General features: G+C 34.7%; 1 protein-coding gene across 13 annotated transcripts in view; it reads right to left on the minus strand.

The window, feature by feature from the left end:
* The window catches only part of NFAT5 (nuclear factor of activated T cells 5), a 142,053-nt gene that overhangs the window by 31,231 nt on the left and 90,153 nt on the right, over positions 1-20,669 (minus strand). For all 13 annotated transcript variants that reach the window (XM_064273836.1, XM_064273837.1, XM_064273843.1 and 10 more), the window contains 5 exons: positions 19,422-19,594; positions 9,934-10,068; positions 9,755-9,807; positions 5,108-5,240; positions 3,115-3,198 (listed from right to left, as the gene is read on the minus strand). In XM_064273836.1, the coding sequence (XP_064129906.1) occupies positions 3,115-3,198; positions 5,108-5,240; positions 9,755-9,807; positions 9,934-10,068; positions 19,422-19,594 (578 nt within the window). The remainder of the gene's footprint in view (positions 1-3,114; positions 3,199-5,107; positions 5,241-9,754; positions 9,808-9,933; positions 10,069-19,421; positions 19,595-20,669) is intronic.

Here is a 20,669-nt window from a genome sequence, read left to right on the forward strand (position 1 = left end):
AAAGCAAAGAAGTTTACGGAATAAACTGAATGCTTCGAAGGCCAGTGTAGCAGGGGTGGGGGTTTGGGGACCATGGTTTCAGGGGACATCTAAGTCAACTGGCATAACAAAATCTATTAAGAAAACATTCTGCATCCCACCTCGGAGAGAGGCGTCTGGGGTCTTAAACGCTAGCAAGCGGCCATCTAAGATGCATCAATTGGTCTCAACATACCTGGATCAAAGGAGAACACCACCAAGGACACAAGGTAATTACGAGCCCAAGAGACAGAAAGGGCCACATGAACCAGAGACTACACCAGCCTGAGACCAGAAGAGGTAGATGGTGCCTGGCTACAACTGATGACAGCCCTGACAGGGAATGCAACAGAGAATCCCTGAGGGAGCAGGAGAGCAGTGGGATGCAGAGCCCAAATTCTTGTAAAAAGACCAGACTTAATGGTCTGACTTAGACTAGAAGGACCCCCGTGGTCATGGTCCCCAGACCTTCTGTTGGCGCAGTACGGAAACCATTTCCAAAGCCAACTCTTCAGACAGAGATTGGCATGGACAATGGGCTGGAGAGGGATGCTGGTGAGGAGCGAGCTTCTTGGGTCAGGTGGACACTTGAGATTGTGTTGGCACCTCCTCCCTGGAGGAGAGATGAGAGGGTAGAGGGGCTTAGAAGCTGGCGAAATGGACATGAAAAGAGAGTGGAGGGAGGCAGCAGGCTGTCTCATTAGGGAGAGAGCAATTGGGAGTGTGTAGCTCAGTCTTCGTCATTAAAGTACATCTGATTAAATCTCCCACAGAATACCCTGGCATTATACTAAAGTTCTGATTTTCAGAAATCATAAAAATAAGCTATTTGTCAAGGAGAATTTCTAGTTGTAAAAGCTACTGCTTTTTTTAATCAACCAGGAATCCCCAATATTATGTATAAAATGACCAAAAAAAAAAAAAAATTAAACTAGTAAGATAGTTTAGCATTCAAATTAATTTTATTTTATATCTTCAGAAAAATATTTTTACCATATTTTTAGTTATAAAGTAACTGTCAGTTCAAAATAACAAAGTCTGAATTGTGAAAAAGAGTAACATGTCTGGATGTATTTTTTTTACTTCTTATCCATTTCTTAGGCTAGTCAGATTTTGATCAAAAGACAATCTTCTTCTTATCAAAAATCAAACACAGCATTTAATTTTAAATTTAAAACTTTCTAACCTTGAATTTATAATTTTGTATGAGAAATTTCACATCGATTAGATTCTACCCAGCGTAATGTTCTATGAAAGCAGCATCAAGAGATTTTTGAAGGAAAGCATGGATGCCCCGACATTGAAAGGACAGGCCACAAACATCCCTTTCTTTAAAAATGAATTATAAAATTATTCATCTTATAAACATGATTTGAATTATTTTTGCTTAGAGGTATTACCTTACATACTGAAACTCAACCGATCCTTTTTAAATCCTAGCTAAGTGACATTCGGCCAATTATTTAACCTCTCTGGAGCCTCAGCTTCCTCATCTATGAAATGAGAATTATAGAATCAGGAAGATTAAATGAGATAATACCTATAAGGGCTTGGCATATTGTCTAGCACTTAGTGTATGTTCGATAAACGTCAGTTGTGACTAAACATTTGTAAATTTTCCTGCAGTTCAACCTGATAATGTTGGCAGTTTATTTACACCCATAATTCCTTCCTGGGAGTAGTGGTGATTCAGAATTCTCATTCCTTCAAGGGACCTGGGTTTGATCCCCCAGCCAATGCACTTCATGCACAGCTACCATAATCAGTGGAGGCTTGTGTGCTGCTATCATGCTGAACAGGTTTTCAGTGGAGCTTCCAGACTAAAACAGACTAGGAAGAAAGGCCTGGTGATCTATTTCCAAAAATCAGCCAATGAAAACCCTATGGATCACACAGTCTGATCTGAAATCAGTCATGGGGACGGCACAGTACTGGCAGCATTTAGTTCCATTGTGCATGCAGTTGTCAGGAGTCAGGGGCTGACTAGATGGCAGCTAAACAAATTCCTCCCTAATCTACTCTGGAAAGTGTTCACGGTCAGAAATTATAATGGCAAACTACACTGAATATGTTTATATGTGAATGCTGAATTTTACTACTGATAATAAAAAAATTTCTAACTGTATTTGATAAAGTTTACTAAGCATGTTATGTCCTTTGAAAACATAAATGAGTATTTTTTTAAAAACTATTAACTCATGGATTTCAGGGCAGAAAAATATAAACATCAGAAGTATAGGCATAAATCACTGATTATCATGTAAGCAGAATCTTCATATAACAAAGGTGCAAAAGCATCATCACCGTATGCCACAGTAATATTAGAAATCTGGTAACAAGAGTCTACTACGCCACATTATAACATCCTGAGGATACGAGTATACTATCTTCACTGTCTTTTGGGACTGGCAGGGAAGTAAAAAGAATGTCAATAAAAACAATGACAATGAAAGAACCTAAAGTAAGTTTTTCAAATGTCTGCAGTTCATTTTTTGGTCTCTTTAGTCTCAGTGTCAAGTACTAATCTTATTTGTAGCAAGAACCTTTATAAACGCTATCTTATATATGTTATTGTACTTTATATATTCTTTTAAGATTTTTTAATGCATGAGGAATTTTAAAATAAATAAGAGTTCCTCTACTCCAACATATATTATGAAAAAATATGTTTATATGGTGAACATCAATCTGGAAAAACAAGTCTCTGCGTTCAGCAAACTTAAAGAAATATTTATTTTATAATATGATAATCTGCTAACTGTTGTGAGTACACAAGAGTAAACAAAAAGCTAAGGTTTGTTAGACAGAACACATCCAAGAAAAAAAAAAAAAAAAACCCCAAACCTGTTGCCGTCAAGTCGACTGCAACTCATAGTGACCCTTTAGGACAGAGTACGATGGTCCCATAGGGTTTCCAAGGCTGTAAATCGTTACAGAAGCAGACTGCCTTGTCTTTCTCCTGTGGAGCAGCTGGTGGGTTTGAACCAATAACCTTTTGGTTAATAGCTGAGTGCTTAACCATTATACCATCAGTCCTCCTTTAAAAAACATATAGGATCACATATTTATAATGTTTGAGAAGAATCAATTTGTTACCTTTCATAGCCTCTTCGAAAGAACAAGGTCTTGCCGGACTGGATATTTCCTTCTTCACATTTACATTCAAAGCACTAGCTGTTGCTATTAAAAAAGAATAAAGATAAATTGTATTTATTTTAACTTATTCATCCTAACAAATTCTAAAAATTAGAATATTTTCTCATAAAACATCATTAAATTATTTGTTTAGCAGAAATTCTAGGCTGAGATGAGTTTTTGTAAGCAGCAGTCTACCCTCCAGTGGCCAAGTGGGCAGAAGCATATGCTCACTTACAAAAAAGCCAAAAACCAACTTAGAAAAATCATTCTTGCAACAGTACACATGTTAATGGTATCAGGTAAATAGAAGATTGATATTAAACATTTATAACTTATTGAACATAGTGGAATATTAGCAAAAAAAAAATCATCATTCACCTATATAAATGATTTATGAAAAGATACCTATTCAGAAACATTAGTCAATGTTCAAACCGAATTAAAATAACTGTGATGAATACATTGAATGTATAAAATTATGATTACTCCTTTGGTAAAGTTTTAAACAAAACTTTGCCAATATTAATGGAAAATTGCTAGGCTACTATATATAATCATATCAACTACATCTATAATGACAACTTTAAATTTGATGAGCCTAAGAATAGAGATCAGCTCTAAATGAAAAAATTAAATAAATTCCAATTAAGCAGGTCCTTGCTTAAAATATTATTTTTATTTAAATAAATTTTAATTTATATTTCTGAATGTATGTATTTTTTATTCTGTAGCTTAGTTCAAAATGGGATTTGAGTCAGCTTACTTTCAATGTCTTATTCTCGACATGACAATGTCAAATGAGTTAAACCTCACTGAGTAAACAAATAAAATTGTACACAAGTCCTGAGAATTAAGTTAAATAATTTATCTTAGTAAGCACAGTGGGTCTAACAAATGATTTACAGGGAACTAAATGGAAAACAAATCCATACACGATTTAAGTATAACAACATTAATTCTAATAATTACAGATTATAGAATCTAATCCTTGAGAAAATTTTAAATTTCTACTTTTAAATCAAGTTATTAGCAGTTTGTTTTTAGAGTAGCAAAAAATGATAAAAATATACATCCCTATTTCTTACAATTACCACTGTGGAGTCACTGAAAATAATGTTTAACATTATTTCTGCATCTTAATATGGTAGAGTGCTGGTGGCACAGTGGTTAAGTGCTTGGCTGCTAACCAAAATGCCAACAGTTCAAATCCACCAGCGGCTCCCTGGACACCTTACAGGGCAGCTCTAGTCTATCGTATAGGGTCGCTATGAGTTGGAATCAAATGGATGGGTCGGGTTTTGATTTCTTAATATGGTAAAGTAAAAAAATTAAAGGTGCTTTAATAGTTTAAAGCTTCAGGGACCAACTGGCAAGGAAACAAAGGTTTTAACAGTCTGCAAGAACTAAGAGCCTCTGAGCATGCACATAATATGCATGGGTTTTGGTGGTACAGGCCTAGAGTGGCTTGTGTCTGGCAGAGCATGCTCAGGATATGTTCACTTGAGCCCTCCCCCTCCCCTACCTTTAGACCATGTATCAAGTACTCCGTATCCCAGAATTCCCTGTACAAATACCCAGGTTGTGTGTGCACTCTTAGGCCTATAAAAAAAAAAAAAAAAAACAGGGTAGACAAAATTTGGAAGCACGGTCTGAGGCATCAAGGCCCTTTAGGTTCAGAATGGAGCCAGGAGTGGAAGAAGAAGGGTGGCAGGCCGAGGGTCCCCCGTTCCCATGATGCCAACTTTCAGCTTGGAAATGATTCCCCTAACATAAGAGTAAGAGCAGTATTTGGCGGCTGTCTTGTTAGGAAATAATGCCTTATCCAAAACAAACTAATATGGACTCATTTTTGGTGAATAAATTTTTCTTTTGGTTGGCTAGTCTTCATATCCTTTCAAAGAACTAGAAATTAATTATTCATTCTAGTTCACAACTTTTTATTTTGACATACCTGGGTCTGGAGTGTAGGTAAATGGCTGAACATCATGAGATCTCCCAGCATTGGTCACTACATATATTCCCACTGATACAGGCAAAGTTATATGTTGGTCATGATATGGGGGAACCTTCACAATAAGATGATTCTAATTTAAAGAAAAGTACAAGAGTCAAAAAAAGAAGCAATATTTAAGTTAAATTTCTGAAACAAAACAATTTTTATTTAAGTACTCTTCCTATTAGTTACAAAGTTTAAAAAATCTAAGAAAAAAACATGTATTTTAAAGCTCAGGTTCACAGAAATCAGAACATTCATTGTATGGCCACTTTTAAGGTAAAATTCAACTGATTTTTTTAATGGTCTACAAAGCCCCCTGCCCTGTCATCTCCAACTCATTACCCACTCTATTCCTTATTCACTCTATTCCTCTCTAGCCATACTGACCTTTTCAGTCCATTCTTAACAAACTAAATTCATTTTCACCTAAGAGCCTTTATACTTGTTCTGACTGGAATATCCTTCTTCACCTTTTCAAAAGGCTTCTTCCTTTACGCATTTTCAGGTCTAATTCAAACGTCACCTCCTCAGAGTAGCACCCCTCCCTGACCTTATCATACAAATCTTGTTTATTTCCATAATAGCACTTATTACCACCTGAAATTACTAGGACTATCTGCTTGTTTTTTTGTCTCTCTCCAACTGCAAGAATGTAAACTCCCTGAGGACACTTATATTTAAAATTCCAACTTCCCCTAAGCTATTCTTTTTTGTTACTTTTTATAATATATAAAACATCCAAAATTTTTTTTCTATTTGCCCACAAATAACTACGAATTCCTTATTTTTTATTCTTATAACTCTAAGAAGTACCAGAGAACTCAGAAGACTAAAGAATGAGAAATGATAATCTATACAATTCTCTATTTTTGAAACACTAATGCCTGTTTCCTGTTTTCAAAAACAAGTTTTTGTCAAATCAAATTGTATAGTTCTTCCTAGCTTCTTATATACCTGTTTCTAGCTTCTAATTTCTTTTAAGCTACCTTCACATTTCAAGCTGCTACACTCTTGCCTTCTTAAAGATACATACACACACACACACACACACACACACACACACATATATATTTTGTACTTTTGGTTTACAGAACTAGTTTCTATAACTTATCTTAAAGACATATGTATATATATATATATTTTATACTTTAGGTTTACAGAACTAGTTTCTCATTAAACAGTTAGTGTACATACTATTTTATGACATTGGAAGATACATATTTTAATACACAATTAGGCCATACAGAACTCATCTAAAGTTGTTAAAACGAGAGTAGATATAATGACCATGTGCCCATCACATTTGGTATACATGAGCATGGGATATATTTGGCCTTGACTAGAGGAGCCAGATATTAAACAAAGAACTTTTTTCCTAGACTTCATTAATCTCAACTGTTATATAACAGAAAAAGTTTAATACCTGATGAGCTGATTTAGAGGTTGCAAATAAATGACTACTACAATTATTCACACCTGCAATTTACAGTTATCTTTAAATGGTCTTTTCCACTTACACCATCTTCTGGGGATTTTTAAAAATATTCTAGATGCCCTTTCAACTTTCATGTGTAGGCCTGATATTTCTTATCGACCACACCCAAAGACTCTTTTCTTTCAAAATATGTTCTCATCACCTTTCCCTCTAAATGTCTGTTTCATTTCCTTAATATCTAGAATTGATTCTTTATATGGCAGTTCTGATTTCACTCTAAGAAAATACTTCCCAGAAAACCCCTTAGGAAAAAATAAAAGAAAAAGCCCTCTATGAAAAAGATAAAAAATTTAAAATGAAAAGCAGAATCACAGAATTAATGAAAGATCCTATTATGATTTAGGTTTTTTTTTTTAATTTTATTCTTGGCTTGTAAAAACCCTAGGACCTCTAAATGTAGTCATCAAATAAGGACATGATTCCTCTCTACTGCACCATGGCTTATTTTTATGATTATTCACCTTTAATAGTTGGTGTCATAACTGCCCTGAAAAAGTGTTTTTAAAAATGCAACTAGCCCATGCCTCAAAGGTAAAGTAAGTAAAGGAGAAAAGGGAAGGAGGTAATGAGTTCTTAATATTAAGTTCTAAATGAAACAGCAAGTTAAGACTATAATTCGTTGGGGCTATTTCATTACTACTTTGTATAATTTATAAGATTAAGTCTCTCAGTCTCCAGCACTAGTTTTTTTAAAAACTGCAGCATAAGATAAAGTAAGAAATACCAATTTTAATGGAATACAGGCAGTCCCTGGGGTTATGAATGAGATCCATTTCTAAGCCTGTCTTTAAGTTGAATTTGCAGGTAGGTCGGGAGAGGTACATATGGTTCTTATTCAGTGTCAGTCAAATGTTTGTCTTAGTATATAGTATATATTTTACCTTTCTAAGCATACAGAACACTTAGAAAACACTTCCAATCATGCAATGTTTTCATAAACATCAAAAAGTAGTGTGTGTGTTCATTACTATGAATCACTGTATTTAAATCAAAATTTTAATATAATAGGTATCATGGCAGTGAGTTCTTAAGTACGAGTTGTCCCTTAGTTGGACGTTCGTATCACAATTAATGCATCAAAAAAGAAAATTTTTTCATGCCAAACAAAAGTATTGCATAGATAAATTAAGCTTCAGTCAGGATCAAACTATAGGCATATAAAATCTGGATGAAACTAGGGTTTGGAAGTACCCTCAGAAAGAAGAACAAAGGACCTTAGGCCATAGAGAAATCTTTTCTTCAGTGATGAATAAAATGAACTAACAAGCTTTTCATGAGTATATATTATGTGCTTGGTATTATGAGAAACACAGAGAGGTACCATACATTGTCCCTAACCTTCAGGAGTCCTCCAGAGGAAGCCACTGTTGATCTCTGGGGAACGGAATGGTCTGACGAATAAGTCATATGTGAAATCATAAAACGTCAGGGTTAGAAGGTGTCTCACACCATCTAGTGAAAGAGCTTATTTTAAACATTAGAAAACTGAGGCACAAAAGTGACTTGTCTTACACAGATAACACAGATTATTAAAGACAAAACAGGCACTAGAACTTCAGTTAAGACTAGTCTGGCAATGAACCCTAGCAGAGGCTGTCCAACAGTGTATGTAATAAAGGAATGACTTGACTCCCACTATCTCTTTTCCACAGCATGTAGTAACATGAGGCTAGAGGAAAATTTTCTACACAGCATTTGTCTAGGTATACATGAAGTTCCATTTTATATTATTGTTTTTAAATTTTTATTAGTTTTTTTAATATACAAGGGAATAAAGAAATAAATTTAAAAACAAATTACAAAGTTTTTTACAAATTGGCTATAGATTCTTCCAATTTTTACTTCTTCTACCTCTCCACTTGCTTTCATATGATCTTTTCTATCATCCTCTGGTCTTTACCTAAATTTTTAAAATTTTTTATTGTGCTTTAAGTGAAAGTTTACAAATCAAGTCAGTCTCTCACACAAAAACTTACATACACCTTGCTACATACCCCCAATTGCTCTCCCCCTAATGAGACAGCCCGCTCCCTCCCTCCACTCTCTCTTTTCGTATCCACTTCACCAGCTTCTAACCCCCTCTCTATCCTTTCATCTCCCGTCCAGGGAGGAGATGCCAACATAGTCTCAAGTGTCCACCTGATCCAAGAAGCTCACTCCTCACCAGCATCCCTCTCCAAGCCATTGTCCAGTCCAATCCCTGTCTGAAGAGTTGGCTTTGGGAACGGTTCCTGTCCTGAGCCAAAATAAGGTCTGGGGGCCATGACCACAGGGCTCCTTCTAGTCTCAGTCAGACCATTTGGGGTCTGCATCCTATTGCTCTCCTGCTCTCTCAGGGGTTCTCTGTTACGTTCCCTGTCAGGGCTAACCTAAATTTTTGCTTTGGATATTTTATACATTAGCTTGTCCGGCTTTTCTAGTCTCTCTCTACCTCTGTGATCTACACTTGTACACATTATTCTTCTGCATGTGCAATTCAACCTTGCCTTCTATTTGCACTGGCTCATAAATTTGGCCATCTTGTCTGTTAGTCTTAACCTCTATGAATTCGGTCCTATCTGTTCTACATCCACATTCTTAATTAAGTCAGGCCTTCATCCTTGTTTTCAAGCTCTTTTTCCTTGAACATATGATGCAGTCCTACAAATACAGAATTTTTTAATGTAAGTGTAACAAATAGTGCTTCTGAATGCAAAAAAGTTTAACTATAACAGAGATAAAGCACCTGGCACATAGCAGGTACTCAATAACTATTAGTTTCTGTTTGATTTAACTAAATAGTATGGTTAAATAATCTAAATTCGCAGAGCAAATAAATATTAGGAAAAAATGTTTCATTTATAAACAATGATAACTGTTCTTTGTGGCAGGATTAAAAGTTGATAAAATTTATGTTCTTAAAATTTTCAAGCAAAGGATTGGTCACATTTCTAGCATCAGTGGAATAATTCTATTTCAGTTTAAGAAATTGAAGAAAGAAACTTTAAATGATTCACATCAGTCTTGTATAAAAAGGAAATTTAATCTGTCGGTTCAGGAAAAATTCAGAACAAAATCGAATTTCTCAGAGAGTAAACAACCAAATCATAAAATAGCTTAAATTATACCTGATGAAATAATTCCATGTCGATTTCAGCTTCTGATTTCCAAGAGTTTTCATCTGATTGAAATAAAAACAGTGACTTACAAAAGTTCTGAAAAATGTTTTTACTCTGTTACTATGACTGTACCTTTATTACAAAGTGAAACATGCAACAATCCCTATACCAATATTATGCCTACTTACCAGAAACATTTTCTTGGAAAATAACCTTAGTTCCTTTCAGAAAGTTCTTGCCAATTAAAAACACTTCTTCTTCTCCTTTCACTGAACAGCTATGCAAGCTTTTCTTTAAGATTTCTGGCACTCCTGCTGGCTGAGCTGTGGGTATATAAAAGCATTCAATAAAAAGAAAACCACTAACACTTACTTCTTATAAAATCAACTTTCAATTATCCAGAACTATGAGCTGTCTTTGTTGACCACTGCATTTAACTTCCCTTATTCTGCAACTTAACTTTTATCTTAACAAAGAAAACACCAAAAACCAAACCTAGTGCCATCGAGTCGATTCCAACTGATAGCGATCCTACAGGACAGAGTAGCACTGCCCCATAGAGTTTCCAAGGAGCGCCTGATGGATTTGAACTGCTGACCTTTGGTCAGCAGCCGTAGCACTTAGCCACTATGACACCAGGGTTTCCTCTTAACAAAAGGGCAGAGAAAAAAAGGGCACAGAAAAAAACAGGAAAGTCTACATTAATTTTTAAATAGCCCTTTGAAGATCATATATAGAAAAACTAAGATTAGGTTTCAATTTAATATATATCATCTTTGTTTTCTGATTAGATGAATCATAAAAAAAAAAAAAACCAAACAAACAAAACCCATTGCCACAGAGTCGATTCTGACTCATAGCGATCCTATAAAACATAGTAAAAGGGCCCCATAGCATTCCCAAGGAGTGCCTGGTGGATTTGAACTGCCGACCCTTTGGTTAGCAGCCATAGCTCTTAACTACTATGCCACCAGGGTTTCCAGATGAATCATAATAAGGTTAAAAAATATGAATTTGGTCATATTTTTGTCTTAACAATATTTTTTAAAAATTAAAAAACAAGCTTGTTCCACACACCTAATCTTTTTTATTTTTTATTGTGCTTTAAGTGAAAGTTTACAGCTCAAGTTAGTTTCTCATACAAAATTTATATATACATTGTTGTGTGACCCTAGTTGCTCTCTCTATAATGTGATGGGCACACTCATGCTTTCCACCCTGGACTTCCCGTGTCCATTCAACCGGCTCCTGTCCCTTTCTGCCTTCTCATCTTTTAGCCTTGGCTGATTGATACAAACAAATATCCTATCCTTGTTAAATATTTAAATAACACGACATTTGCAACAATTCCTGGGAGTTAAAAAGAAATTTTGACTACTGTTTATACATATACTCTGTCTTGAACCTACAGGGTTATGAACCAAGTAGAAAGAATTATTGGCCATATTACATACCGTTTTAAACTAAGAAGTAATTAACAACCAATTTATTTAATTGTAAGGTAAATTTTGGGGGAAACATAGGAACTAGATATTTGTGTCTAAAAGACATTCAAGAAAAATATGGTAAATATCATTTTGATTAGAAAACAACAGGAAGTGCCAAACTGTATGAACACTGCATCAAACAAAATGGAATGGAAAGTCTATAACCTTTCCTCCATTTTCAAATACTATGTGGAAACTGCACTTTACTGACGACGATTAAAACTTTTTTTCTATGTTATTTTTTCCTTTTATGTATTTAAGACGTAAGACTGCCAAATGAGGCCCTCTGGAGGTACACTGTGTATTTATCTCCTACATATTTGTATTTATACTATACAAAGAACTAGTCTGTTACTATTCAAGATAACTTTTAACTTTTGTCCTTTTAAAAGGTCTTTTCTATTAAAAAGTTTAATGGTTACCTAACAGGACTAATTCCACACTAAACGGAACTAAACTCAGGATTATTTAAGCATTAACTGCTTTATTTTTATCCTTAAGTAATTTGTAAGCTGACTCTTGAAATCGATCATATTACTTAAAAAAATTATCACACGCCAAAAAAGCAGCCAGCTTTCTGCTATAAAAGGAATGCGTTTTTATACGCTTTTCATATAACCCACCCATCACCTTTGAGTAGATTTCGACTTATAGTGACCCTACAGGACAGAGTAGAATTGTCCCACAGGGTTTCCAAGGCTGTAATTTTTACGGAAGCAGACTGTCAGATGTTTCAGTTAGCAACCAAGCGCTTTAACCACTGCCCAAGGCTGTGATCTTTAAGGAAGCAGACTGCCACATCTTTCTCCCTTAGAGCAGACGGTGGGTTCAAACTGCCAACCTTTCGGTTAGCAGCCGAGCAATTAACCACTAATGGCACCAAAACCAAAACTAAACCCACTGCTGTCAGGTCGATTCCGACTCATAGCGACCCTACAGGGCAGAACAGAACTGCCCCACAGAGTTTTCACGGAGCGCCTGGCAGATTCGAACTGCTGACCTTTTTGTTAGCAGCCGTAGCACTTAACCACTACACCACCAGGGTTTCCTATGGCACCAGGGTTCCTTAAATCATTAAATTACTAATTGTGCCCAAAATTTTAAGAGAAGGGAAGTTCAATTTCTGTTATTATCCTTTTTCCAAAGTTGTGGGGTAGACAGAAATAAGAGGGAAAAAAAATGTTAAATTCAGTCATCATCAAAAATTTTAAGATAAAATCAGGTAATATCTAAGAAAGCTATGATTAATTAATTTTGCCCTACTAAACAAAATTATTATTATAGTAGGGGGGATACTGAAAAATTATGAAAATTGATATTCTTTATTTAATATAGTAGAATCACAGAATATATACACCTATACTGTCTGGAGAGCTATGAAGTTGTCAATAGTGTACCAAACGATGATTCTTCCATGCCCTTAAAATCGAACAAACAAAAAGACAGCCAATGGGTTCAATGGCCATTTTTAAACCAACATTAATTTGAAGAGAAGTAGGATTTTTTTGTAAGGCCACAAGCATGAATTCTGCAATTCATGCCTTCTTTCCACTGAGCATCTCCAGATGAAAGATCACGTTGTTTCCTCTCCTCCCTTCCACCTTTATCACCTTTTGGACCCTCTTCTTTTTCTACCTCCCTCTCATCATCCGGTTTCCTTCTATCTCCCATTCTAATTCCAACTCTTCTTAGTGACTTCCTTTCCACCTCTCATTATACTCCAACTGCTCAAACCTGCCAAAAAGGTTATATTCACGGAAATAAGCACAAACCAGAAGCTCACGGTGGAACATTCTTATTTTTAATACTTTAAATGAAAACATCTTTTGGGTCTTTGCTTCACAGTGTATTATTTATATGTTTATTCTTCCTCTCCTTCTCACCCCTCAGGACTAAATTCAATCCTCTAGCTCCTTAAAATAGCCAGGATAAAATTCAAATTCCCTAGCCCAACACAAAAGTCTCTTTATAAAAGAAATCTTGCCTAGCTCTTTAGCCTCAAGTCTTACCTCTTCTTTATGTATACCTTTTTGCTCTAATCACATTAAGCTATTTTTAATTCCCCCTAAATAATCATGCCCTTTCAAGAAGTATATTTATACAATGTTCCCTCTGTCCAGAATAATCTTCTAAATCCTACTTTGCCTGGCTTACTCTATTTGTCCTTTAGGACATAACACAAGTTATACCATCTCCAACCTGTCTAAATTAGAAGTTCTTCTCTCCTATGTTTGTACTGCAACCTATTTATGCATCTACTGTAGCCCTTACATCGTATTACAATTATATGTTTACTGATTTGTTTCTCCCCCTAGCCTGCTAGACTGTAAGGTCCTTAAAATTCCAGCTATTTATTTCCACAGCATGGCACACTGTAACTACTCATTAACTATGAGCTTTCTAAAACAAACATGCCTAAAACCTACCTTTAGAGATATAAAACGGCGTGTCTTTTCTTAAGCATCACAGATAACTCTAACATACAGGCAGGATTGAGAACCATTGCATGTTACATTGAATAAATGACTGAATAAATGGGCAATGACATACTATTTTGTCATTAGAATACACAACTGTTTTTCTGAAGTGTTGTAGCCCCCAATAACACCAACTGTTAAAAAGAAATCACCTGAACAATTTTACCACCTGCCAAAATACTTTGACTGATCCCAAGAATATGAAAATTTTAGTAGTATATTTCATTTTTTTTATATAGATAGATTTAGAAAAGAACAACTAAAGAACGGACACAAAACAATGATCAAGTTGAGGAAAGAACTCATTTGCTTTCAATATTTTTAGGAAATAATATTAAAGTATGGAGAAATGTTAAAAAAAAAAAAAACTGTCATCTGTAGGTCAGAAGATGGAAATTCAGAGAAATGTTAAACAAGAAATTATCTACCATATGATCCAGCAATTCTACTCTTTTGATATATACCCAAGAGAAATGAAAACATGTCCACACAAAAATTTGTCAATGTTTAAAACAATATTATTCATAATAGCAAAAAATGGAAACAACCCAAAGGTCCATCAACTGATGAATGGATAAACAAAATATGGTATATTCATATTATGGAATATATTCAGCCATTAAAAAAAAAGTGAAGTACTGATAACATTTCGAAAGCATTTTGTTACATGAAAGAAAGCAGGCACAAAAGGCCATATTGCATCATTCCATTATACAGAATGTCCAAAATAGGAAAATCCATAGAGACAGAAAGTAGATTAGAGGCTACCAGGAACTGGAGTGACACGGAAATGGAGAGTGACTGCTAATGGGCGTGTGGTTTCTTTTTGGGATGATGAGGAAAATCGTCTAACATTATGTAATGTTGACAGTTACACAGCTCTGCAAATATACCAAAAACCAAAGATTAGTAACTTTAAAAGGGTGAATATGTGAATTATATTTCAATAAACTTGTTATAAAAGAAACTATCTTCCATGGGACAGCAAATATGAGTCTGATTGTATCTAAATTTAAAATAAGCAATTAAATGCCTATATGCCAATACTCTGTCAGGGATTAAACTGTGTCCCCCCAAAGTATGTGTCAACTTGGTTAGGCCATCATTCCTAGTATTGCGTGGTTGTCTTCCATTTTGTGATTGATACACTTTTTCTATGCGTTGTAAATCCTATCACTATGATGTTAATGAGACGGATTATCGGCAGTTATACTGATGAGATCTACGAGATCAGATTGTCTCTCAAGCCACTCTCTTTTGAGATATAAAAGACAGAAGCGAGCAGAGACACATGGGGACCTCATGCCAGCAAGAAAGCAGGGCCAGGAGCAGAGCACGTCCTTTGGACCCCGGATCCCTGTGCCTTGAGACGCTCCTAGATCAGGGGAAGGTTGATGACAAGGACCTTCCTCCAGAGCTGGCAGAGAGAAAGCCTTCCCCTGGAGCTGAAGCCCTTAATTTGGACTTCTAGCCTACTAGACCGTGAGGGAATAAGTTGCTGTTTGTTGAGCCCATCCACTTCTGGTATTTCTGTTAGAGTAGCACTAGATGATTGAGATACTCTCCTAATAAATTGTAAGCTGTATGACTTATGAGGTATACCCTATTATGTTTCATTCGATCAAAATAAAATCCTTCCTATATTCTACAGTAGACACCAGCTCAAAACAATGGACAAATAAAAGCAGGGATCTTTTTATTTTTTTTTAATTGTGCTTTAAGTGAAAGTTTACAAATCAAGTCAGTCTCTTATACAAAAATTTGTATGTACCTTGCTATGTACTCCTAGTTGCTCTCTCACTAATGAGACAGCACACTCCTTCTCTCCACCCTGTATTCCCTATATCCATTCAGCCAGCTTCTATCCCCCTCTGCCTTCTCATCTCCCCTCCAGATAGGAACTGCCCACATACTCTCTTGTGTCTACGTGAGCCAAGAAGCTCGTCGTCACTAGTATCATTACCTATATTATAGTCCAGTCCAATCCCTCTCTGAAGAGTTGGCTTTGGGAATGGTTCCAGTCTTGGGCTAACAGAAGGTCTGGGGACCATGACCTCTGGAGTCCTTCTAGTCTCATTCAGACCATTAAGTCTGGTCTTTTTACAAGATTTTGAGGTCTGCAACCCACTGCTCTCCTGCTCCATCAGGGATTCTCTGTTGCATTCCCTGTTAGGGCAGTCATCGGCTGTAGCTGGGCACCATCCAGTTCTGGTCTCAGGCTGATGTAGTCTCTGGTTTATGTGGCCCTTTCTGTCTCTTGGGCTCATAATTACCTTGTGTCTTTGGTGTTCTTCATTCTCCTTTGCTCCAGGCAGGTTGAGACCAATTGATGCATCTTAGATGGCTGCTTGCTAGCATTTAAGACCCCAAACACCACTCACCAAAGTGGGATGCAGAATATTTTCTTAATAGATTTTATTATGCCAATTGACCTAGATGTCCCCTGAAACCATGGTCCCCAGGCCCCTGCCCGTAAAAGCAGGTATCTTGAATAAAAACGGTTTCTTCCCTCTCCCACTATATAAACAGTGAAAATAATCATCTCTATTCTACTAACATTACATAGTTGTCGGGACCAAATGGGATAATTTTTGCATTATTAGTGGGAAACTCCATTACAGCAATATTCACTAGACAGAAGGAGGAACATATATAATGTGGAGTTGGGAGGAAGGCCAGGACATGATTAGTCTAGCATTCTTTCCCACCTCCCACCCCCATACAGGTTTTCATTCAGGTGGTAAGATCAACAGGTGCATCTAGTTCAGGACTGAAGAAGTCAGCCCTATTCTCTAACAATTTTATTAGTAGTAAAGTTGGTATTTTCATCTCAATTTCTCTAATTCCTATGTGTCTAACTCCAATTTCAAGGGGAACATTTATTTATTAACTTTCTAAACCCTCAACAAATATGAAAACACCTCATAAACTACAGAGTATAATATAAAGCATTACTATTAAGCTAATATTAAAATTAACATATTTTCCTGTTCATCTAGTTGAACATTTAAGGAAAAAAAATTTTAATGTACAAAAAACACTTCAAAATTTTTCATTTGTTTGTTGCCAGTTAAGCAATAAATAAAATTATCTGAACAAGCTACAGATCTCTGAACAGTACACACCCATTCTTCACTTATCAGCATGGTTAAATTACAAAGACCAGATCATTATGTGAAAATCAGTCTTATGTAAAAATGGAAGACCACATCAGATCACAAACAGAGCATGACTATACATCATTACATAAGTGCCAAATTACATCATCACATAACTGCCAATTACATCATCACATAACTGCCAAATTACATCATTACATAACTGCCAAACCACTGGGAATCATGACCCAGACAAGCTGACACAAAATCTTAACCATCACAGCCAGCGTTACTCTCACATCTCATACCTCAACATTTATTACTGCTAAACATACATTGGCAATGTGCAAAATAGATAACAGATTTTTTACTATTGTTATAAATGCAAAATGTCAGATAATGAGAGTAGATAAGTGAGGATTAGGTGTATTTACTGAAAACTCATGAAGATCAAGTATAATTACATTTCAAATATGGAATGATGGATTTAAAAAAATCAAATCACTAACCCATTAGGAGTGTGCAGATCAAGAGGCTCAGACTCCTTTCTAAATGAAGGATTAGATCTAACTGATATTCATGGAAATTACTATTAAAAAATACTTTAAGCTAGTTATACAGTATGTTAAGAAAAATTCATTTTACATGAAAATAAGTAACAATAAGACACAAATATGAAAATTCTTTACCATATAAACTTATTTACAAATTAATTCTTACTCTAGCATTTTCTCTTCTAAAAGAGGCCTAGGAACCATCACTGCAAAGGTGTCCCTTTCTTTAAAAGCAGGTACTGTCCATGTGTATTTGATCCAGTTTCTCTAAGCAAATGGCAAGGTAAATGTCAACTAGTCAAATAAAGGAGTAAAAATATACACACCTCCAAGATAAATAGCCTATACATAAGAAAATGCAAGGGACGACCTAGGTATTCAGTAAAATCCCCTAATACAAATTAAGAGCTACTTTTTAAATTTATGAAAAGTTTAAATTACAGAAAATAAATCTCCTGGGTAAATCTCTAAATATGACTTCTGCTGCTTCGTAGGGCTACCACATCCATCCCAGGTAATCTTTTGCAGTGTAGACATATATTATCGATAATGATAATAATTAACAAATTATAATTATTACAGATGAAAATTTTCAGAAAATCATACTTTCTATTTCTTTTGTATTTTCCACCATTCTCAGTTCCGTATATGCATACTTTAACAATACATCAACGAAATAGGAAAGGAAGAAACGGATGAACAAACTAATGAAGGAAGAAACAAACCATTAAATAAAGTTGGTAACTATTTCCCAGTCCCTGGCTCTGGCCTTCAGCAAGTGGCTGTGGTTATGCTTTAAGTATTAGATTATGTAAAAGAAGAACTGTATATGCTCCACTAAAGCTATATCTATCCTAATAATATTCAAGTTGGGCATATCATGAGTTACAGCAAATTTAGAAATAGTGTACCCCAATTCAAAAAGCTTTACAATTCAGTAAACTACTTACGGATTATTTATTCTGTCCCTATCTGAATGCAAATAGAATGGACTCTACAGACTTTAAGAATAGCCTATTTATAATTAAATATGACCAGGAAGTATAGCAAGGAAATACCAGCATTGAGACATACTTCACACAATAATTAAAAAGTAAGAAATTCAATCGAGGTCTCCTAAGATTGGAAAGATATTTCTAATACTTTCTTTTTAAAATTAAGGTGTTTGCTGAGCTAAAGTATGGTTGTGGTAATTTCTGAACTGCATCAAAAGAAAGGGAAAAATAAGACTTAAAAAGGATGAATACTCCGACAAAATACAATTCTTTGACAAGTGAGTAACAAAAGGCTCTGTAACTATCCTAGAGGTAGAAAGGTCATAAAACCCGTAGCAACCCAACAGAAAATTCAACTGAGTGAGTATTTCTCTTTTGCTTGTTTGAATTAGGCATAAAATTACAAAGAAGCAATGCCAAAGAAAATAATCCTTAATGAAAATTTTCTTAAGTGATATATAAAAGAAAACTTTTCCCTATTTATTACTTGTAATAATAATCATTAGAAGCTAGACTATATGGTGAAGCACATATAACATGACTGAATTAAAAAAAGAAAGCTAGTTATTTTCGTTCTATGACAAAGTTAGCAATGAAAATTTCATTTCTGACTTTGCAACTATACTATAATACCATAATTTATAAACAGAACTCCAACTTCTAACATACTATGTATTTACAAAGTTCTGCTTACCTTATTCTATCTCTACGTCCTAGACAACAAAGAGGATGACAGCAACTTACCACTTGATGCAGATGTTGGGAAAATTCTTTGGCTTTGCAATTTACTTCTGTAATCTATTCAAATTATCTTTTAAGTAAATATTTGATGGTAATAGGAAACACAAAATGTTATACATCTTCTGCATTTTATGCCAATTACCCACCTCTAATTTTTTTTTTTTAATTAGTATAGAAAATCTGACCCCAGCTTTTAAAATACTTCAAATTTTGTATGATCAGATCTGGAGAATGTAAAACATATGAAATTTAAAATTTCTAAAAGATTAATAGAAAATTTTTAAAATACCCATATATTTAATATCTTCCTATTTTCTTACTTACTACACAAAATCGGAGAAGAGGGAGTTTGCAGTGTCAAAGTGGAGCCATCTTTCCTTGTGATATTAACTCGGAAAACCAGTCTGGCACGAGTACTTTTTTTCTTGGAACCAGCAATTCCTATTCGAGCTTCAACATCAGCATTCCTCAATTTCAATATCCCTACACAGTCCACCCTAACAAAGAAATGAATGTATTTATTAACTGATATTTTGTGTTGTATGAATAATATAACATTCCCAAATTTATTTTTTAATTTGCTTATTTATTAATTTTTTAAATATGTAATATGGTCATAAGGTTCTAAATTCAAAAGGTACAAAAGGATAAATTCTTGTCAACTTCTCCTTATAATAATGGGAGAAATAGTAAAGAAGTAAAACTATTATTTTAAAATCTGAACATAAGTAACAGCTTACAGAAGATACTTTTTCCCAGTTAAAAAAAAAATTTAGACTCTGTTTACAGCTAATTCAAATACTAAAATAGAGGGAATGAATTTCGCTTTGTAAAAAAATTAGCAACTGTTCGAAAAGGATGGACTACTAGTCATTAAAAAGTATAATATTTAATGATATGGGAAAATGCTCATGATATGTTAAGTTAAAAGCAGGTTACAGTGCATACAGTACTATCTTAATTTTGATAGAAAAAAGGTTTGAAAGATAAACATCAAAATAATGGTTATTTCTGGGAAGTTGGATTTTGAGGGATGTATTTTATTTTTTATTATTCTGTATTTTCAAATTTCTTACAATAGATAAGGTACTATTTGTACCCGGGGCAGCAATCCAGGGTTTTTACCTGTTGGAATCTATTCAATCGAACAGTTTTGTTTGGTTTTCATGCTCCTCTTCCAACATATACATTTATTTTTACAACTTTCAAAAGTTACAAGCTAAGTCTAAAAAAAAAAAACTTTTACTAAATAGTTTTCAAAATTTCTCTTTTCCAATTACCCTTTTACCAATATATTCAAAAAGGTTTTCAAAAGGAAACTGAAAATCGAGTAGGGAAAAGTTTTTTAGCAGCTATCCACTATAAATAATTACAACATAGGTCTACCCTGTATCAGTATATTTGCTGTTATTACAGTACAACTTTAGAATTAAAGATCTTTCCAAAAGACTTAAGAGAAATAATTTTAAAAGTTTAAATCATTAACACTTCTAATATCTTTTAGGCAGTGAAAATGCATAAGATGGAAAATACATAGTCCCAGGATATATTTTTTTAAATGTAGGAAAATAA

This window comes from Loxodonta africana, chromosome 21 (assembly GCF_030014295.1).
Source record: "Loxodonta africana isolate mLoxAfr1 chromosome 21, mLoxAfr1.hap2, whole genome shotgun sequence".
NCBI classification, from domain to species: Eukaryota; Metazoa; Chordata; class Mammalia; order Proboscidea; family Elephantidae; genus Loxodonta; species Loxodonta africana.